Genomic DNA, 23,379 nt, shown 5'->3' on the forward strand with positions numbered 1-23,379 from the left:
ATAGCTCAACAAAGTGGCCCATCAGTTTTTTTATCGGTCGTCAACTAAACACACGTGAATTTAAAAAATAAACTGCAAATATAATGAGAGAGCAAGAAAGCTCAAAGTGAGGTCCATGTGCGAGTAAGCTCTGTGCCTTGATTGAAGAGGGAAATAAGGAGGGGGAGAGAAGGGAGGGGAATCAAGTTCTGGATCAGTGACAAGGGGATTCCAGAAACGTTTTTTTTTACCAAAGATTTAGCCAGTTGAATTTTCAGCCATCATATCATAGGCTAACCCTTCACAATCGAGTATGATTGTCTACCATAGGAAAGTTCGATTACACTGGTCAACACACTTTTTCTGGCATAAGGTATTCCAACGGTCTTAAGGTAATTTTGTGGTGCTGATTCCAAATCTGGCATCCGTTTTTGTCTATCACATCAGGTTTTTGAGATATCAAATATTGCATTTTCAATAAAAACTGCAGAAGAAAAATATTAAATAAATGTGGATATCTACATAAAATGATATTATAAACACACTATCCTAAAAATACAGCACCATATTTTAACACTAAAGCAGTCACTGACTCGCAACAACTTGCAATCATAAGTGACAGAGTTAATTTCGGGTAAAATCAATGAAAATGGGGTTTGCCGATAGCATAAAAATGAGATGTGATAGAGCAAATCTGAGATCCGATTTGGAATCAGCACCCTGAAATTAGATTAAAACAGCTGCAAAAGTCCAGGCCAGAAATTTTTTTTTTTTGACCAGTGTTATCTGTGGGTTCGAAGATGGCCGAGGAGACCGATGTGGGATTGACAGATTTCTGCCGCATCCTGGGCGCACACGCCCAGAGAGAGTGGTGCGTGGAACTGGACGAGTTCATTCTAGATTTGAAGCTTTCGTGACTGCAAGGATTGATATTCTTAGGGTTTTTCGGTAAAGTCACATAGGTAAAAAATTAAAATTAATAAAAGTAAAATAAAAATAAAATAAAAATCACGACGTTTCGGAGGCAACACAAGCTTACGTCTTCAGGTGGAACAGTCACAGCACGATAGCTGTGACTGTTCCACCCGACTGAACTCGTCCATAAGAATATGGACGAGTTCAGTCGGGCCTAGTAGGCGAGTCGGTCTCTCCACAGGACCACAACGCTGACCTTCCTCAAAGCTGTACTCAGCTTGCGGACCCTTGATGGACGATGAGCCGAGTTGAACTCCCACCCATCTGTGATTGAAACTCCAGTGTGGCAGAGCAATTAAAAAGATCTTACAACCGTGACACCTGATCAGAAAGCCATTATCGCGAAACTATACATATCGCTGTGATACTTTCATCAGTTACTCCTTACTAAATATCGGGCGTGTGACGATTCGAACCCCGAGTGATTGCATGACCTGTAAAGATTCAGTCGAGAAAATATCCAATGCTAGATTTCATCTTTTCATCACCTCGGTACAGTTTCATTTGTTCCATTCGCCGAACTATAACCTTCCGATACAATTTGCATTTAATTACCATAATTTCTAAGAACTGTACCAAGATCAATTCTTAAGCGCTTGATTCCATGATGCACATATTGCGAGCACAACAAGCTTCGTTTATTTTTGTATTCAACGAGAGCCCGGTGAGAAGGCACGAGCCGTAAATAAGGGACGGGGTGGGGGGGAGCTACTGAAATTCCACGAATCAGAGTCCCAACTCAGTGGCGCTCTGGGAAAGAGAACAGGATTGATTGTGGCTCACTGCCCCCCTCGAGCCGTCGGCACTGCGAGCAGCGGCGGGAGCGTCGGTCTTGACATGGCGAAAGGAAGGCAAGGGAAGAGGAACAATAGGGGAAAGAGGGGTGGTGGCCGGGGGGGTGGGGGGGATACAAATCTATTTTAACGTATCGATCAATGCTTCGTTACACGCTTATCTGATGTTATTTTCGAGCGAGCTAATTGGGGAGCGCTATCTTACTTTGGATGCCCTCTCGGGAGTGGCTCCTTTCCTTTGACTGTCACTCCCTCATTAGTCTCAACCGCTAGCCGCCACTGGTAATGCTGCGTTGCCCCTCCGCCCAAGGGCACTCGCTCGTGTTCATGCTCGATATGACGTCTCTTGTAACTTACGATACTCTACGCTCCCTAAATCCGTGCGTTGCTCTTCCTTTCTTCCCCGACGCAAAGTGGGAACGCGCGCCGTGAAGATGGGAGCGAGGTTTACTCAGCTCGCGTGTGAACAACGAGCGAGACAGATTGTTGAATCGCACACTGTGGTGGCTTTCTTTGGGAGGCCTTCAACCATTAGTGGATCGATCACGGCTGATGATGATGACGATGATCTACATTTCTATCTCCAACTACTGTTGTACTTTATTCACTCAATCTCACTGGCCTCTCTTCGACAACGAAGTGGCTTATCAGGTGGACATATATAGCAGCCAAATACTCTATACGCATGATGTTGACTCTAAATATGGAAGGAAAAACCGGAGGACCTGAAGAAAAACTCCACGACGTCCTGCATACCGGGCGAGGTAGTTAACATCTCACCACCGTGGCAGAAAAAGTGTGTTTAAGACATTTACTAAAAACACACACAGTGTAAAGTTTGTGTCGTAATTGCCTCAACATGCTCCCGACCGCAACTGCATGCGCATGCTGCGCCGCATAACCCAGAGGAAAAAGCTCTCCGGTGACTTCAATATGCGAAAAATTCACCTGCAAGCGATGGAACGTGCACCGGTGGGAACATCAAACGCTCGCAAAAAAAACCCAAACTTGATAGCGGTGCGCGCTAACCAAACGCAGGTGACGCTTTGGGACCCCAAGCATGTGCAACAATAATAATAATCATCATCATGGTACGGGCACGGGGAGAAATATCACCGCTGCACCGCTGATTTGCGAGGGCTCGGCTTGATAGCTTCTCTCGCGTGGCCTCTGTCCATGTCGAGGTCCGAGAGCCAGCGGAGAGCTTCGTGGGAGTAGCAGAAAGGACGTCTCCGACGCCTCCGCTGAATTTGCGAGGTTGGCAACGGTTCCCAGTGTGGTCTACGGGTCGGCTCGGGGTGGGTTAATGGATGAGCGAATTGAAACGCGCGCTAATGTCCCGACACAAACGTGTTAATGACAAACGATCAGCCGCGCTGTACGTCTCCGTCGTGAAGAATGCAGCGTAGATGGTACGGTAAAGGTTGCAACCCTGCAATTGTGAAGAAGAGCTCATTGGATTCCCCCAGCATGCATACAAATCCTGATTGTGACGTGCCATTGCAGGCACAAGAGCCTCAACGAGATGGAGCGCGAGAGAACGCCTCTATAAGGAATTTACCCCCACACTTCCACGCTGCCCAGGCCGCCCCGGAAGAGAAGCGAGTGCCCACACTCGACCCCACCAACACGTTGGACCTGCCGATGTGCCAACTGCGGTGTCATCAGTTTAACACGGAGGCATTCGCGACCAGTATTATTCATAATAAACTATTTCGGGTTAGATCGCGTTATTTATAATTGTAGAGCCTCACCATTCTGGCGAATTGCCTGCCCGATGATGCTGGATGCAATTACCAGCGAAACGTCGTGCTACTCAAAAATTGTAAATGTTGTGGTTTCACGCTTCAACACACCGGTGGGCTAAAGCAGTGAACTATTTGTCTTTTGTCAACGTGACACTTTTTTGCTGATTGGCTGTGTCGGGTGGTGGAGGGTTTACGACACATTTATAAATAACGCGATCTCACCCAAAAAAACGTTTATTATGAATGTGGTGTCATCATTCGCGCCGTTGGCTGGACAAGAGGCGGCTGTGGGTGCTCTAAGAAACTTCCCCCCTTTGTTTGAACTGCCGCTACGGGAAGCTCAGCATGCGACTAAAGTACTCCGTTCGCAGCATTGTATAACGATACAAATAATAATACTGGATCGAAATACAATTATATCAAAGCATAGCTTCACCAAAAACAAACGCTCGCAAGGAATCTACCGGGATGAAGACATTGCCGCCACAACCGGACCATGCACCGACCTAGCCAACCACACGAAAAACGACATCCACACAGCGCCAAATTGGGCCACTCAATCGCATTCAAACGCGACTCTGGATAGAAATTCCTGTGACAGCAAAATATTCCAACTCCGGTGCGTTAAAAGACACCCCAGTGATGGTGTGGGACAAACAGAGCAGATTCGATTATCCGCAATGTTACCGGCAAATTTACTCCAATAATTAATCCGCGAGAAAGAATGAAAAACTAATCACAGAGGGCTGCGGGTAACAGGATGAATTTGCCACGTTGACTCTAACCAGTGAAGCATTTGCAGATAATAGGAAGCCATTCCTGCAAAGCAGGATGGGAAAACCCATGGATAATAGCAGTTGTTTTTATGGACCGACAGCTCCCTTTGGATAATAGGAGTCACAGGTAATCAATGGCGGAGCCAGGATTTTCAGATGGGGGGGCAACCCCTCCAGCAATGAAAAATGATAGAGGAGTTGTGAGTAAGTAAGGACTTGTCCCTTGCTTGTTATTCGACGCGTGTGCGGCGATGGCGCAGCCATCGATCGAGGGTCGAATTCGAACCGCATTGTGTGATTGGCATCGCTCTTGCTGAAGGTGAATGCCTTCAGGGAAGTCGTGTACTGTATACGCAACTGCGCACAATTCTGATTCACTTATAACCGCTTTGCCGTTACTTACTGCCAATTATGGACTCAGACTATTGTCCTATCATCTCATAGAGTCCCTGGCACGCAATAATATGTTACACAGTGGCAGTGGGGGTCGCAAAATGCCGATTTGATACCAATAAACCCCAATGATCCGATTGAAATTAGGGATTTCGATCGGATTATTGGGGGGGCACGTGCCACCCCGCCCCCCCAACTGGCTCCACCGGTGCAGGTAGTAGGGTCGCGAATAATGTGAGTTCTTCTGCACGGTAAATTTGAAGCACCTTGTTGGGGAACACGACCAGAAGGGGCGGTGGGAATGTCTTTGATGCAGCGTTGGCACACGCAGTGCTTTGCAAAGGCACCGTCCACAGCACCACACGTGGCCACAATGGCCGGTCAGCTGGTCAGCTGGTCAGCTGGTCAGTGTTGGCATCGGGTTGTCCCGGCTCTCGTTAGGTCGGAGAATTGTTCGGGAACTTCCGCTTGTGACCTTGAAATATAAAAATTGTCCGTCGGCAACGTCCTCGCATCGCAGCTCCACGGTGGTGCCCTTTCGTTTCCAGAGAGCGAAAAGTTGCCGAGGCGTATTGGACGAGGAGGAAAATTCACGCACGCGCGTGGAATATCGTAACGCTTTCGAACGCGTGTTCTCGGATGTGATTATACTAATGGCAATAACCGTGGCACAAGGAGACAACATCGCAGGGCACATGATGTCATGGAGCATTAGGCGATAACATCGCCTTGGCCGTAAAGGCTTTTTCATTAATTATCGCTGGGTTTTTATCGCCAGGTTTTAAGCAACCCCGAAATCGATTTGCCCGTTGTTACATATAGCGTAGGTTCCCAATAGCAAGACAACTCCAGAATTAAATTTAAGTTATATTCCATCGTCCCCCCCCCCCGCCACCATGGCTACAGACAAATGGACAGAGCCGATGCATTAACGCTTTCAACTCTGGTTGGAAATCGTTTAAAAAATGGAATAACCTTTTTGGTTAAACGGTTAGCGGCCTTTTATGCCTGCAAAGCCACTTCAGAAGTGCAGCTCGTTGTGGGCAGTAAATTATGAAATATTGCGGTACAGTGCATTGCTATGTGAAATATTTAGGTTGAAAGGTCTCATGGCGAGAATCTGTAATGCCGTGCTTTCCATGGAAAGTCTTTTGCGAAATCGTACAATAACAATCGTCTTTTAAGCCACACACACCAAAAAAAAACGCAGGTGCAAAATTAAACACCGCGGTACAAATGTAATCAAACTTACAAAAAAAACCACGGCCGCGAACATCAACACGGCCAACTGGCCAGACACGGCACAGTAACATACGTGAAGCGCCTTGAACGCGTACAGTGGCGCAGAAAGCCAAGGTTTTTATTTTCGCTAAAACAAACACTTCCGCGATTCCGCGAAAACGTAAAGTCGAGCTAAATGGATGTTGTGGGCCCTCCAGAGGTCCCGGTCAGATGCCGTCTCTACTGTAGTGGCAAAGCTTTGGGTCCTCTTAACCCTTGAGGCGCACCAATGTTTGGATTTTAAATCCAGTAATCACTCAGCTTCGGTTTCAATTAAATTCTCAATTTTTGTTTTTACTTTGTCCGCCCACTCTTGGCCGACTTTCAGAGGACGGCATTGTGTGTGCAATGTCGGAACGATCGATAGAATGCCGACAACATCGAAACATGTTTGCGCCAGATTTTGAAATTAGTTTCATATCAAGGGAGAACCACAGGCGCCGTGTTTATTTAAGATGGCTGGCTTTTGTTCAGCGATGTGCAATGCTACCGGCCACAGGTCAACGTGCAGCACTTGTGTTTGCATCATCGGTAACATTCGACATTCAGAATTATTTGAAGGCCACGCTTGAATATAGTCATTTGCTTTTTGTGTTTAGTCTGTTATCCTTCCCCTCCGAGTAGCACGGTTGGCTACGTACCGTACAAAATTAATTTAACGTCACATCCATACAAACATACTCTGTGGTTCGTTCGGTAAAGTCACGTAGGTAGAAAAAACAATAGATCACGACGTTTCCATCGCAACGCAATCGTCATCAGGTACCGCAAGAAAACAACTACTGAAGTAGTCGTCTCTTGCTGGAGTGGTCTCACCTGATGACGATTGCTTGCGTTGCGATGGAAACGTCTGGATTCCTGCAGTCACGAAAGCTTCAAATCAAGATCCATACAAACAACTTATAGTAAATATATGTTTCGTCTGGATTTGGATATTACACTAATAATAATCGTGCGGTTTACAATGCGCACAATATTTTTCACGGACACAAATGACCGTGACTTTGAGACGCGGGAGCCAAGGCGGGGGGGGTGAGTGTCACTCGAAAGCCGGGCGAGGGAGGTTGTGGGCCCTCTTGGTGTCTCTCAGAAGCCGGGGGTCGACTCAACACCGCAGTGGTGACGATGGCCATGTTACAGACAACGGGGAGCGGGGCGCTGCCACGGAGAGACGAACGACGCCTGACTGGGGGATGAGTTTTGCCTTTTCAACTTTTCGGATTGAAGGTTTGTCAAGGACAACAGTGGTGGTTTCACCTCTTAGTCGATTGCTGCCGCACGTCCCCCAAATCGCCTACGAATGTGAAGTGTCTCCGTGCTAACGGCGGCGACGTCACACGTGGAGGTGACCGCTTTCTGGCGGGAAAAGCCACGGAAGTGGCATCCCGTCGGTGACATCACTTCCTCTTTTCAGATCAATCAAAAGCCAATTCGGATCATCCCAAAATTTCACGCCTAGGGCTACATTTTTGGATTATCGCGAGCGCGTCCCTAAACTGAACTATTGAGCCACCGAGTGGCACTGCAATCATAGAACTTTATCACCGTGACGAGATGGCAGGCAACTTTACCCATCATTCCTCGAGGTTAGACGGAATGAATACCATAACGTAGACAACGTAGGACGTCAACAGCAGGCCCCCTTCATGGGCAGCCTGACCCACATCATGGGAATACGGAACTCCCACCAGATAGTCGAGGACCAGCAGTCGAGATGGGTGCTCCTACGTTTCATCAACAAGACACTTTATCAATATTACAAACAATCTACTGTACTGTGCGGTGCCTGGAAAATTGAAATCTGGAACTTGTTATTGCAACGAAACAAAACCTGCCATCTGGTGTGGATCATCTCGCAGGCAGAGGGCCTTGTATCTGAAATCTGGAATTTTGGGATTGGTTAGATAACATGCAGACATCTCTGGACAAAACATCTGAAACCAAGCGTCTAACATTTTGTTATCTGAAGTGTAAATCTGGCATCCGAAAACCTGACATTTTCCAGAGAGGAATGGTTTAATTTAGCAGATGAAGAGCTAAGTTGCGGTAAGGGCCCATTTTATGTTTTATTTTTATTAATTTTTTTTCCAACTTGCAGAAAGAGCTTAGTGATTTTGGCGGATAGCCAAGTAATGCTTTCCAGGGACGGGGTAAAGCGTATGTGCGCGTGACGGTGTATAAACAACACGGATCCAGACACACGTGCACACACACACATGTACACTTAGACACACAATCATAAGTATGCACACACTAGCACTGATAAATACACAAAGACAAAGATCTCCAATATATCCTGAACAGACTGTTGGGGCAGGTGCTGTTAGCGAGCAGCACCTATGATAGCCGGCACTGCGCACGAGGGGGTAGGTGGCCAGCACCACGCCCGGCCCCCTTTGTCTCCCCAGTGGCGATGTTTACACACTGCATCAGGTACTCATTTGAGGCTGAGTCGACCTAGGGGAGACCCAGGACCGGTTCAGATCATCATCACCGGTGTTGACCGTGAGCGGCAAATGGAACCCGTGTCGCCGGGTTCGTAGCGCAGCGTAGCGCTAACCTCTACACCACCACTCCCCACGCCGATACATACACATGCAAGCATACGCACGCAATCATACATGCAGAGATAGCGTGTACGTACTCAGAAATACACCAGCACATACATACACTGACACATACTTACACACAAACATGCATACACGTGCACAAAAATTAATGTTTAACTTTGCTGCGAAGAATCGATGACTGACAAAAATGTTTTATCGCATTCGGAGTTGTTGATACACAGGCAAGAATAACTGTTCATCCAAATAAAACATTCCGCTCCAAACTTATTCAGCTCTCAACCGTGTTCGGGATGCTGGACTTGCAATCCAGCGGGTCGCGGAGTTCGATCCCCTGCCCTGGCACGGCAGTGGAAAACAATGAGAGCCAGGTTCCTGAATTCTCCCACCACCACCTCTGTCCACGCAGCAGCAGCAGCATCGACGAGTGACACCCCAGTGCCGCTGAACGGCTTGACCCCACCCGCGGTGGGGTCAAGTGTGGGTACGTCCACCCCCCTCCCCGCACACGGCGGGTCGACGTGGAAAGACCTTCCGCCTTCAACGGTGCGAGCAATCGAATCGCCTCCCCGACCTTGCCAACCCGCCCTGACCAGCGTTGATGGGTGCGGTCGGCCAAGTCTCGCACAGCACGCCGCAAGGCACGGACGGAGAAGGGCCTCATCCAGCAGCGAATCGACGAATCCAGCTGTACATGCGCACGTGTTGATGTTCAACGGTGTCTTGGAGATTAATTAACTCGTACAGCAATGTACACCGCGTTATTCAATTATAAAACACCCATTTAGAATTTGGCAATGTGCATATTTACCTTGTACATTTGCACATTTAACCAAGCTGCTGTTGGTGCCAATGTTATTTCCCATACCCCTCGTGGCTGTGATTTTTCCGTGCGTTCTCCCAGCGGCCTCCCTTGGCAGGGGCAGAGCCTCGGTTGGAGGAGAGATGTGGGGGGGGGGGGCTTCCCCGCTCACGAGCACAAGTTCACATCCCTGCCGGGAGCTGGGGACTCGGCACATCCATTGCCCCTCCCCCTCACACTGGAATCAGTAAAACATTATCGGCAGCCGGTGAACCTGCGCCACCCGTCAGGAACGTAACACTCGGTCGCCCCTCTTACAGATGGACTGAGACCCTGCCATGGGAACGTGGAATGTATTGCCGCTGCCCCACGCGCACCGACAGGTGCGAGCAATGCTCGGGAGACCGTAGGCCGAAGTTTTGGAGACCACACCTCGACCAAGGGGCGTGATGCAAAATAACAGATCGCAGCCAGCTGTCTGTCCGCTGCTGGATGAACGCCTCCCCACATCAAGTTGGCCACGGGGGGGCGCGGGGGGTTGTATGACCATACTTCACCGTGCCGGCTAGCACACGTCGGTGAAGCCGGTGGGGGGGGGGGGGGGCAGTTCATGTATCGCTACTTGCCACCGATGTTAGCCGTGAACGCCAATTGGACCAAGATCGCCGGGTTGAGAGCGCAGTGCATTAACCACTGCACCGCCACCGCCTCCTCCCACGATGTAAATAAAAACTCCGGGTCATCGAACCGCTAAGGAGCTCCTAAGCCACTTAGCCACCTCCGTCATTTTCCAGTTTTTTTTTATTTTCTCCCGGAGGACGACAACCCGAGGAGCTGTAACAATCGGGGCCTGAATGACGCTCGCCACACGGCACTCCTCCGCACCTCGACAGGGCCCGCGACAACAAAGGCCTCGCTGCCTCTTTCACGTTCGCTTCAACATCAAGCCGCGGAGCTTGAGGCCATCAAGCAGCCACCTCGTCTCCTGCAAATTGTAATTCGCTGCTTTCCCCTCCCCACCTCCACATCCTGCCTCCCCCGAAGGCAGGAAGCCCCCTACGAGGCGAGGCTGACAATGCCGAGGAACATCAACAAAAGGCTGCCCCTCACCTCCCGTCCAGGGGCACACGAGCGGTCAGGAATAAAAAAAAATCTATAAGTTTAATAAATAATAAAAATAAAAATATCCGTAACCCCCATCGCCTTGCCAAACCAAAGACAAAGATCCCTCGTGTAGCCTAAACAGACTTCCGGGGCAAGTGCTGTCAGCGAGCAGCACCTATGAAGGCCGGCACTGTGGCGCGCAAGGGGTGGCCAGCACCACGCCCGGCCGCCTTTGTCTCCCTCCTGGCGATGTCTACACACCGCACCAGGTACTCATTTAAGGCCGAGTCAACCTAGGGGAGGCCCAGCACCGGCTCCGATAATCGTCACCGGTGTTGGTGGTGGCCGTGAGCAGGATTAGAATCCCATCTTGCCGTAGCGCAGCGCGCTAACCGCTGCACCACCGCTCCCCCCCCCCGCACTAAACACAGAAGGGGAAACCCTCGAAGCGTTGAAGAACAACCATGCACACGCATGGTGCTCTGTAACAACGCTTCCCAAACGCGCAGTTTTGTCTTTCGCCGGGTATTTAATTGGCGACAGCGACACGTCACGCTTCAGGCCGGCATCACGCAGGTGATTCAGTACGGTTTGCCACGTAAACAGAACATGCCAATTAGTTGACGTGACAAACCTTATTAATTTGGCTGTGCCGGGTGGTGGTGGGTTTAACGACACGGTTATATATTTATGCAATCTAACCCAATACACCTGCATTATGGATGATATTGGTCGCGAAAGCTAACATTTTAATAACACTAAAATAAGTCGCGACATAAAAACACTGCGCCATACATGCCAGACACCGGTGATCGCCATGTGCACTTCTGCTATCGCTTGCACTTAATGGCATCCTTCCAGACATCTTGACTTTGACTGCAGTAAAAATGTTGAAAAAGTCGTGGAATCCTGCACGCTGCTGCAGCAGCAGCAGCAGTGGGCAACACAAAGGACCCGGACCAAAACTGAGCCCGGCTTGCGCTGCACGGAGAGCATGGGGGAACCAGGAGAGTGTGTGGACAGTCTGAACAGCGTGTACAGTTGCGGACCGCGTGGAGCGGCGTGAAATGTCATAACGACGAAGACTGTGCGTCGTTCGATTTTTTTTTCCCCTCCAAAAAATTACAATTTGGAGATTCAACATTCCGGAAAAAACTAATCTAGCGTAACCTACGTCGAAGTTACATTCCAGTTCCCGTACAACGAGGGATGACCGTTTAATCAACTAAAGAATTGCGCAAAGCAGCACGCGCAGAGGGATGCACACGCTTGGGACTATGCTGATGGACGGGCAGCGTAACGCGTGAGTTATAGAACACACACGCAGGTGAACGGCACACACACAGGAATTATAGAACACACACGCAGGTGAACGACACACACACAGGAATTCAAACGATCGAGCAGAGCGAGCGGGCTTGGATACGAAGCGTCACGAGAAGGGACGATTCCCTACGGTTCAAGAATAGCGACGTGAGCCTAAGAATGGACCGCGTTCGAGACCACATCCACCGAACGGACGGGAGCATTGAAATCGGCTCGCATGCACACGCAAGGCGGATTGTTGAATGACAGAACCGTGGCGGATGGCGGCTAGAGGTGGCCTCCATCCAGCGGTGGATTGACCCCTGGCCGCCCGGTGATGATTTGCGTTTTGCCGCAGAGCCGCAGCACACCACTGCAGGGAAACGGCAGAAGTGTAGCGACGCATCAGGCCATCGATCGACATCGACTGCCGAGGCCCCGTGCCCCGCGTGGATCACCGAATCGGCTTCGGAGAGTGTCAACGCGCGACTCCTCAAGCGAATCTGCATGCGAACTTAACACACACAAAAAAATAAACTCGACGGAGCGGACAAAAAAAATCGGCAAGTAAAAAAAAACCCGCAAGGAGAGAGGGTAATGAGACGGAAAAAAAATCATCATCAATCCTTGGATTAGAATCTCCGGCCAAATCCGTGACAATCCGTCGAATCGCCGGCGGGGGAGGACACCCGGTCAACACGGCTAGAAGATCGCGCGCAGCGTTTCGCTTCGGCCGCCGCGACTGCAGTTCAGCGTCGGGCGGCGTGGAGCCCCGGGAGCCTGTCCCCCCCATTCTCCCTGCACGCCCAGCCGCCCCAGCCCAAAACATCGGCTCGCACGCAACGGGCAAACGCGCGCACGTGCGCGCTCGGAATCACGCCGAGACGCACACGGAGCCAAAGCCCATGAGCCCCGTGGCGTGGATGCGGGGCACTCCACGCAATGTGCTTCCCAGAGGCCGACTTTGCAGCAGTGAGCATTGGTGACCGGACTACGCTGACGAGCCTTAATAAGGACGAAACCGGTCCGCGGGTGACGATCACCGGATCGCTGCTGCCTGTCGGCTCGGTCACATCTGCTCAAAAAAATGTTGACGGTGACCTTTGGAACAAGAGGACCGCGATTGCACTCCTTCTGGAACTGACGATGGTTGTTTTGCACGATGCACGAAGACCCGAGTGCTTTTGTTATTGTACGCGCATCTACGTGCCGCCGTGTGCCACACGGCACAGAGCAGCACGTGCACCAAGGGGAACAAACGCAAGTGAGAGGAGACGTCGTGGCGACTGGCAAAGGAAGTTCGCGTGCCTGGGCAGGACGCGACGCGTCTCGCCAGGACGAAGGGACGGCGGTCAAAGGAGAACAATGAGCCCGAGTGGACCATCCCCCGGGCGGACCATCTCCCAAGCGGACCACCTCCCGAGTGGACCACCTCCCGAGTGGACCATCCTCCGGGCGGACCATCCTCCGAGTGGACCACCCCCCGAGTGGACCATCTCCCGAGTGGACCATCCTCCGGGCGGACCATCCTCCGAGTGGACCACCTCCCGAGTGGATCATCCTCCGGGCGGACCACCCCCCGAGTGGACCATCTCCCGAGCGGACCATCGGCCGAGTGGACCACCTCCCGAGTGGACCATCTCCCAAGCGGACCATCGGCCGAGTGGACCATCCTCCGAGCGGACCATCCCCCGAGTGGACCATCCTCCGAGCGGACCATCCTCCGAGCGAACCATCTCCCGAGCGGACCATCGCCGCGACGACGGAGATGGGTTCAAGCGCTCGAGTGAGACTGATCGTTGGGACCACGAGACATCAACGGCGTGGGAATGTCTTCATCCAGCGGCGGATGCGAACGATTTAACGGTGACAGACTGGCCACCTGAGCAAGACAAATACGGTGGACTATCAGCTGAAATCGGTTACAATCGTTGACTCCGTCCACACCTTTGCCACGGGAAACCGGACGCTGGCCATCGTAGAATGTTGCATTGCACAGCACCGACCTTGGCAACGCTGCGAGCAGCAGTTGCGCTCGCCATGAGTGAACGAAGCGAAGCTTCGGACCCCCCCCAAGCAGCTCAAGGGGCCCCACGGATTCAAAGGGCGAAAACCAAAAATCAGCTCGAACTCAGAACCTAATACACATAAAAACAAGCCACTATGTGCCAATTAACGTGAACATCGTCTCTACGTTGTCCGCATCTCTCTATAATATCACCCCGCACCTCCGATTGGCACGTTTGGCTACGTACGATGCGAAAGACGTACTAACATACGGCATGTATTTTGCCAGAATTGTCTGGCATATTCGCCCGATGATGCTGGATCTAATTACCAGCGAAACGTCACAGTACTCAAATTGTAAATATTGTGGATTTACTCTCCAACACACCGGTGGGCTGTACTAGTAACCAATTGGCACGTTTTGTTGACGTGACAACCATTACTGATTGGCAGTGTCCGGTGGTGGTGAGTTAACGACACATTTATACTCACCCATAAAAACCTTTATTACGATGGATATTGGTCGCGAAAACGTACTACTACTACTACGACTACTACGCGTCAAACCGTACACACACACACACATCGCCCACATCTCTCTCATTCCACCACACCCCTGTCGCACCTGTGGCTCTCATCTCATCTCACTGCATCTCGATCTATTTTTCCTTCATCTCTTCAGTCATCTCACGAGGAGTTTATCCATTGAAGGAGCTGGCCGGCCTACCGGTACCCCCCCCCCCACCGGCCTCCCCCCCAACCCCAACATCATTCCTGCTTAGGGCCTTCCACCCCACCACATCACCAGTGGCTGTCAAAGCCGTGTGTGACCTCATTCCAAGAAATCACGGAGCCTGTTGTGTACGTGCGCACGCGCGAGCGCGGCGCTTCTGATTTTTCAAACGGGCTTTGAGGGAACGTCTGCCACGAGCCACGGAATCGAGCGTGGATTCATCTCGTGCGCGTTGCCGCGTACGACGCCAGACAGAACAACAGGAGGGCAAATCCACGACGTTTACAATCCGAGGACGACGCTTCGCCAGTAACTACGTCGTGCTCAGATTGTAAATGTTGAGGATGTGTTCTCCAACACGCGGTGCGCTGTCCGAGTGACGAATTGGCACGTTCTATTCACGTGATAACCCTTACTATTGGCCGTGTTGGGTGGTGGCGGGTTCAACGACACATTTATATATTTACGTGATCTAACCCAAAAAAAATTCTATATTATGGATGATATTGGTCTCAAAAGCCTACATGTTAACAGAACAGGAATTTAAACGCTGCTGAAAGTGATATAATAACCGTGGAAATGCTGCAACCAAGCGTTTACACATCACTCTCCGTCAAACATTCCACCATCACCCACACAGGCCCTGAGTGATTATCCGCAGTGCACACACGCGCGCGCACGCCCACGCGCGCACGCCCACGCGCGAAATAAAATATATATTTTTTATAAAACTTGGGATTAATTATTGTTCCTCGCTCGTCTTTTTTTACGTCACCAACCTCGCGCACGCAAGCGCCGTGCGTTCACGTGAAACCGCAATGGAACGAGTTGGCATTGTCAAAACACGAGGGTGCGTGTGTGCGTGTGCGGGGAGTGGCGGTGCAACGGTTAGGACGGTGACCAGAGTTCGATTCCTGACAACACCGGTGACAATTATTTGGATCGGTCTTGGGTGTGCCCCTAGATCGACTCGGCCTCAAACGAGTACCTCGTGCGGTGTGTAGAAAACATCGCCACTGGGGAGACAAAGGCGGCCGGGCGAATGGTGCTGGCCACCCCACCCCCTCGTGTGCCACAGCCTTCGGAGGTGCTGCTCGCTAACGGCACTTGCCCCCAACAGTCTGTGAAGGCTACGGGGGACATCTTTGTCTTTGTTTGCAAGCGATGAACTAGGCCGGGCACATGGGAGCGGGGTGCCCTAATCCCGTCCATGCAGCAGCAGCCCCTTCCACGTCAACGCGGCGGCATAATCACCGTGATCTCCGTCGATGCCAGCGCGCGCTCAATTGCTTGTTTTAAATTAACTACAATTAGGGAGTCGCGGTTTTTTGGGAGGTTTTTGTTGTTGTTGTTATGGGGACCGTTTGAAGGGTTTGAGAGAACTGAAAACAAATTTCCAATAATTATTTCGCTGTTTATTTATTTACCTCCCGATAACCTCCCCCAAGAATTGCTCGAAAACTTGCGGTAAGACAAAACCTGCGGTAAGACAAAGATTCAAAACGCGGGAATTCCGTTGAACGAGGGGGTGGGCGAGTGAGATCGTTAATTGGCTGAAGAGTTACGGGGTGAAAATTGGCATATGGCTCACGAACACACAGCACAGTAGGTAAGCGTGTTAAACAAATTATACGGTGATCTTGCTGCTGCTGCTGCTGCGTTGGCAGCGACGCACAAGCAACACAAGACGTTCATCAGTAACGTTGCAGCCTTCAAAAGGAATAAATAAAATACAACAGACGACGTTTCGTGAATTGGCCCTTCTTCACGGCACACACGTGTGTGTGCGAACGTTTAGAGTCGGTGTGCTCGATGGAGATTCCCGTGGGACGGCGTCCGTGATGGATGTGGGAAGCTCCGTTCCGATATTAGGAAGCCACTGGAGCCGTGCACTTTCAACTCGAGATTGAAAACTCAATTTTGTTGAGAACCGCTTCTTGTGTTCAGTTTGCCGTCCTTCCCCCGCACCTCCGTTTAGCGCATTGGCTACGTACGGCGCAAAAGAAGTTCAACACGCGTACATACTAAGTGTGGATCCTATTATTCGCCCAATAATAAAACACGTCGCCGTATGGACACAGCACCGCGCGCCATCGGTCCCAACGCGTCCTCCCCTCCGTCACATCCCTGCAGCTGCCGCACAATCGACAAACGGCGACCTCCAAGATGAGTTCTGACGAAGGACGCATCACGGCGGCAACAACCTCCTCCCACTGCCGACGCGGTCGCCCGGCTTGACCACCTCCACGTGAAATTGTCGTCGTTGCTTTGCGTCTACGTCGGCGGCCGTAACAAAGAAGAAGTCTCCCACCATGTGCTCTTAGCTCTTGCCCTGGTCGCCGGACTCGTTGGGACCACTCAAACAGCCGTCTCGTTAACTGCCCCCCTTCCACCTCTTCCAGCACCGAACGCGTCCTACCTGGCACAACCCTCCCTCTGCCTCGCCGTACCCCCAAACGCTCATTCGCCAAGAAATTCTCTTCCGGACTGCTTATCTTTTCCCGTCATGACAATTCCGATCATCCGTCTCGGACAGCTGCTGCTCAAATACCACGCTGTGCCGTTTGGCAATTTGGCACGGACCGAAAATGTCTCCTTTCGTTGGCGTGGACAGCCTCGGACAAACGTGGGCGGGAGAACACTGCACCGACACTTCTGGGGAGTTAACTCCGCTTCTCCCCGAGTTGCGATGAATGCTTGAAATGCACATAACAGGAAGACTTTTCCACTCGGCCCCTTTCATCCGCGCGTTGTAGGAGGGGTCACGCGGGGAGGTCGTTCGAGCGCTACGTGGGAGACCCGCACCATGGCTGGCGGGAGACGTGGGGGAGACGCGCGCCTTGCGGGGGGCACGCGGCTTCGAGGAGGGACGCATGGAGTTGCGCCTGGCGAGTGGGGGTTACGGCCTTGGAACAACGGTGAACCGCGCTGGGTGTAACTTATGAAGGTTCGGTCATTGCTCTCTACGTCGGGCCTCTCACTCTGCGATTGTGGGTCCAAGTCGCCAGCCGGGGTGAACAAAGTCCTCGCATCACCACCACCACCACAATAGACTCCGCCGCCGTCAACGGACCGAACGCGGTTTACGTTACTCGTTTTAGGACGAGTCATTGCAGCTGAGACCGCCGGGTTGGCTTCGGATGCCCTTCTGGTTGGCGTTGCTCGTTTGCCCGAGACTAGGGATCGAACCCATGCTGCGTGCGGTCAGCGTTGCAGTGCAGCTTTGTTGAGACTGCAACACGACACGGTCGGCCCCCCGTGTCGAAGACGCACGCACCGGCTCGCGCTCGCGCGTCGTTGGAGCCCTGGCCGTCTACCGCCTGTTAATCGCATCCAAAGTCCCTGCTAAATGTGTCACGGTCAAGTTTGAAAAGGGTCCCAGCGTATTTCAAATTGCTTCAGACTTCGCATGCATTTCACGTGTATTCTCACTGACGGCTGTAATTGCTGTAATTAAGCGACATAATTACTAAAACCCGTCACGCAATCATTTCTGGGTTTTTTTTCTGGGATTACGCAGCGGAGTTAAGGTACAATGATCGATTGTTTACAACGGCAAAACAGGACGCTGGGCGTCTTAAGTTCGTGCGAAAGTTGGAGACGTGCACACACACACACAGGGATCAAAGAATCCCACCGCTGATAGCCGGCGTGCGCTGCTGCTGCAAGTGCCGTCCGTTGGCGAGCATCCACTCAGGTTGAAACAGCAGACAGATGGGGCCAGCACCATACGCACAACTGCCTGCTTTCATCTCCTTGGCGGCGATGGTGCCCACACCACACCAGGTACTCACTCCAGGCGATGGTGCCCACACCACACCAGGTACTCACTCCAGGCAATGGTGCACACACCACACCAGGTGATGGTGGTCACACCACACCACAACAGGTACTCACTCCAGGCGATGGTGCCCACACCACACCACAACAGGCACTCACTCCAGGTGATGGTGCCAACACCACACCAGGTGATGGTGCCCACACCACACCAGGTGATGGTGGTCACACCACACCACACCAGGTACTCGCTCCAGGCGATGGTGCCCACACCACACCAGGTACTCACTCCAGGCGATGGTGCCCACACCACACCACACCAGATACTCACTCCAGGTGATGGTGCCCACACCACACCAGGTACTCGCTCCAGGCGATGGTGCCCACACCACACCACACCAGGTACTCGGTCCAGGCGATGGTACCCACACCACACCAGATACTCACTCCAGGTGATGGTGCCCACACCACACCAGGCACTCGCTCCAGGCGATGGTGCCCACACCACACCACACCAGGCACTCGTGATGTGCACGAGAAGGAATCAAAGTGAATGCAGGTTGCGAGCGTCTTGCAGCCCAATGCGCTAATCAACCACACAAATTAGACGAAGAGCCTCCGTGTAGTGACACAGATCGCTTTGGGGAAGGTGATGTTGGTTAGCTCCTACATTAAGGCGGGTATGGCACATGAGGTAGTGTGGCGAGCACCATGCCTGGCCGCCTTTGTTTTCCCAGTGCTACTGATTTAGCACCACACAAGGTACCTCAATACCTCAACTGATATCGAGTCAGCCTAGAGAAGGCCTAAGACAAAATTAAATTATGCCGATGTTGATCCATTCGAGAAATGTAACACCATCTCTCTCTACAAACCACAACATGTATACGCATACACACAGCAACAGCAACAACAATAGCCGCCATTCGCCACTAAGCGAAGGTGACATCACTACATAGCACATGCCACTTTGAGGCTATCACGTGAAGTGTGGAAGGCCCACTGGCGGGAGGTCACAGAATAGGCCCAGGTGTTACGGGTTAACCGCCCGAGATCACTAGCAGATGCAGCACCTGCGCCCCCCCCCCCACTGTTCCACAAACGTCACGCACACAGATTTCCCATGTAGCCATTTCTGGCTGTTGTGGCAAGTGCTGTTAGCGAGCGCCTGTGAAGGCCGGGACGACACCAGGTCAACCTCGGGGAGGGCCTAGAATCTGTTCAAATGAACACTCCTGAAGTAAGCTGTGGTCAGGAATCAAACAATGAGGGAACGCCTGGTTTGTAGCGCAGTGAGATAAGCACTATTCCACTGCTACACCCAATAAGGGTACACTCGCTTGCACACAAAGACAAAGATCTATCATGTAGCCTTAACAGGCTGTTTTGGGTAAGTGCTGTTCGCAAGCACCTAAGAAGGCCATCAGTGTACACGAGGGGGTGGGTGGCACCACGCCCGGCCGCATTTGTCTCCCCAGTGGCGATGTTTACACAATACACCAGGTACTCATTTGAGGCTGAGTCGACTTAGGGGAGGCCCAGGAATGGTTCGTAGGGCAGCGCACTAACCGCGACACTACCGCTCCTGCAAACACACACACACACACGCAGACAACGTGCGCCCGCACACGCACACACGCACGTACACACGCACGCACGCACCGCACACACACGCGCCTCTCACCCTGCTCGCGCATGTAGAATGCCAGGAAGAGGTCGAGCTCCTTGACCGAGACGCCGATGTGGTGCGGCTGCACGCACAGCCCCGAGTGCTCGCACATCGGCGAGCGCACGAGCCGCTCGCCGTCCGTGCTCTCGAGCGGCACGCCGCGGAAGAGGATCACCATGACGAGGTCGAGGCGCCACACCTTGTCGGCCTGGCGCAGGCAGTCGATGCGCCGGATCTTGCCCTTCTGGTCGGGGTTGGAGAGCACGCAGCAGGGCGGCTTCTTGCCGGTGACGGTGAGCACGAAGTCCTCGCGGCACTCGGGACGGATGTCCTTGCGCAGCTTGGCGAGCAGGCGGGAGGCCCACTTCTGCTTGACGTCGCCCTTCTCGGCGAGGAGCTCTTCCTTGGCGGCGCGCTCCTCCTCGCGCGACATGCGCTTCTCGTGCTTCTTGAAGTACTTGCGCTTGCGCGCCTGCAGGTTGAACCAGATGTAGGAGAAGGCGCGCACGTGCGGCAGCAGCGCCTCGATGAACGGGTGGAACTCGTCCTGCGGCGGCGCGGGGGAGGGGAGGGGAGGAGAAGGGTGCCGGGGACGGCGAGTTAGGGCGATCGACGCGAGGGTCGGGATGCGGCCGCGGCGGTGTAGTGTCGAGGACGATGGACTTTGCAACGCGGCGGTCGCCGGTTCGATCTGCCGGCGCAGCTGTTGGAACAGCGGTCAAGGTTTCTTGAATCTCCACGCATCGGTCGCCCGAGCAGCATGAGCGGTTAACAGTGCAGTTAGTCGATCGGCAGGTCCTGTGTAGTGGGGTACAATGTGGGTACTCGTACCTCTCCCGAGACACATGGCCAGTGTGGAAGAGTAGGCCAAATACCTTCCAGAGCAGCTCTCTAGAACTCTCTATATTGGAGGCACATCTGCCAACACACAAGCATGCAATAATTACCAGGCTGCAGCTGTAGACTGTATTCTCTTTACCTTATAGCAGCCTATCACAACCCCAGAGGGGTACTGCAAGATCCGCGATGGGTACTGCAAGATCCGACCATGTCCGTCCGGTGCTCGCCGAGCTGCATTGGCTTCCAGTTGCTGAACGAATAGATAAGGTCGCGCTAATTACACACAAATTGCTCGCCACAAATGAACCACAACACCTCGCTGATCTCATCAAGGAGCATGAACCATCATCACGCGAACTCCACAGCAGCCATCCAACAAAGACGAAGGTCACCGCATCACGCCGCGCTTTCAAATGCGCTTCTGCGGCCGTCTGGAACGCTCTTCCTTCCGATATTAGGAAGCCACTGGAGCTATGCACTTTAAAAGCTAAATTCTAAACTAATTTCTTTAGAACTGCTTTTTGTGTTGTTTTTTTCCTTCCCCCGCACCTCCGATTAGCACGGTTGGCTACGTATGATGCGAAAGAAGTTCAACACACACACCTTTTATTATTCCCATTTTTTATCCACGTCATGGCAGGGAGCGTGCACCGTTTGCAAATGTGGTCAATGTGTGGACCCCGATCCACAGATGGATCGCAAATATATGTTGTCGATCTCAGGATCAATTACAATAATCACTCGCGTAAGCGTACTATAGTGGGCGTGTACAGCGCCGAGTTACGATTGCATTCAGGCAGAGGGAGCAGTACTTTAATGCCCATCCTTTCCTCCAGACACACTACGTGGAGAGGGGACATGTGACTCCAACTATGAAAGATTGTATTTTACCAGGTAAGGCCCACTGGGCTACATAACGGCTCCTTTTTGAGTAGCGACCTGGCTACAAGCCATAGTTCAAGATGTTGATTCTAAATGTGGAGGGAAAAACAGGCGGACCCGGGGAAAAATCCGCGAGGCAGCTGTAACATCTCGCCACCGTGGTGACCTGCAGGTCAGAGTCACGTGGTGCGCGAGGGTGTCACGTGACCCACAGATCAGTGTCACGTGGAAGGTGACACTGTGAGCACAAAGGATCTTGGATATTTGAATTCTAATCTATAGCCGTCCGTAATTCCAGAGTAACGCAAATCACACGTCTAGCTTGTACGGCAAGTCCTCTACATCCTGGTGGGGTTCTGTTCCTGGAAGTCTGCGCGGAAGGAGAATACGCGAAAGGAGGTACAGGTAGTCCTCGACTTACGATCGAGATGCGTTACGACGACCCCGTCGTAAGTCGGGGACTACCTGTACCGTGTTTACGTGGGAACAAGGGGGTTAGGTTCCCGTGTCCGACTGAACATACGGGGATAAAATGAAAATGTTTCATAACATTAGTCCTGTTATGACACACATAAATAACATCCACATGGTTATTTAAATTGTACAACAACACACATATATATATAATAAAACACAAATAATACAACAGAACAGATCAACAGATTATACCGTAAATTAGGAAGTTTGATTTACCTTGGAGGATGATGACGATGATGTGACAATGATGATGCTACTTTGGCGGACATCGGTGCACTCGCCCGCGCCACACTTTCCCAATTTACCTCTTCGCTTTTCTTGATAAATCTGTCGACTGGTAATGTTGGTCCAGCAGCGGACGCACGACCGCCACGAGCAAGTCTATCCAACAAACTCTTCTTTTTGATCTGAAACTCATCACTGCCCTTTCTGACGCTTAAACCCCATGACCGAAATGAATGAGTAAAAACCCACCGCACACAACACGAGGCACAAAAAGCACAAAAAGGCCGTGGCACTTGAACAATAAAACCTTCACCATTGTGGATCGCACACCGTGGCCAACAATCCACTGCTGGACTGTGCAAGTGGCCGTCCCCCCACGATGCGCCGCTGCCAAATCGCTAAGTAGGAAGGAACAAGTAAACCCGTAAAAACAAAGTTTTTCACTATAAATCCTTTATATGTGTGGCTGCCACCTATGGGTCAGATGATTGCCAGTATTAAGCAATTGGTAATTAAATATTTAATTTGTTTTCCCTAAACAGTGTCAAATTTTGGAAAAAAAAAATTCACGAAAATTAATTGTCACACACAACGAGTCTGTGTGGAAAATGTCAGCTCGATTGGATCACGGGAAGTGGGTTAAAAAACGAGCGAAAGATTTGCACGGTCCTAAGCAAGCAAGCGAACTTAATATAAAGGATTTAAAAATATATTCGCCTGTGGAGGACGCGGGGATCGATCCCACGACCTTTGGCATGGGAAGCGAGGGCGCTACCAACTGCGCTACTCCGCCACGGCCTGTGGAGGGGTTACGCTCTGGGCTCCTACACTGTGACGTTCAGCCAAAGCCATGAATGAGTTGTATTTGAATAAATGTAAAATAAATTTTTTTTGCCTAAAAAGTGTAAAAAAATTTTTTAAAAATTTAACGAACATTCATTGTCTCGCACAACGAGTCTGTGTGGAAAATGTCAGCTCGATTGGATCACGGGAAGTGGGTTAAAAAACGAGCGAAAGATTTGCACGGTCCTAAGCAAGCAAGCAC

General features: G+C 51.6%; 1 protein-coding gene across 3 annotated transcripts in view; it reads right to left on the minus strand.

The window, feature by feature from the left end:
• The window catches only part of LOC144733327 (nuclear factor 1 A-type-like), a 101,244-nt gene that overhangs the window by 56,890 nt on the left and 20,975 nt on the right, over positions 1-23,379 (minus strand). For 2 of the 3 annotated variants that reach the window (XM_078615169.1, XM_078615168.1), the window contains exons 2-3: positions 20,890-21,000; positions 19,926-20,457 (exon numbers count right to left, since the gene is read on the minus strand). In XM_078615169.1, the coding sequence (XP_078471295.1) occupies positions 19,926-20,457; positions 20,890-21,000 (643 nt within the window). The remainder of the gene's footprint in view (positions 1-19,925; positions 20,458-20,889; positions 21,001-23,379) is intronic. The other variant, XM_078615170.1, reaches the window with a different exon arrangement.

The sequence above is a fragment of the Lampetra planeri genome, chromosome 46 (assembly GCF_965212315.1).
Source record: "Lampetra planeri chromosome 46, kcLamPlan1.2.h2, whole genome shotgun sequence".
Lineage (NCBI taxonomy): Eukaryota > Metazoa > Chordata > Hyperoartia > Petromyzontiformes > Petromyzontidae > Lampetra > Lampetra planeri.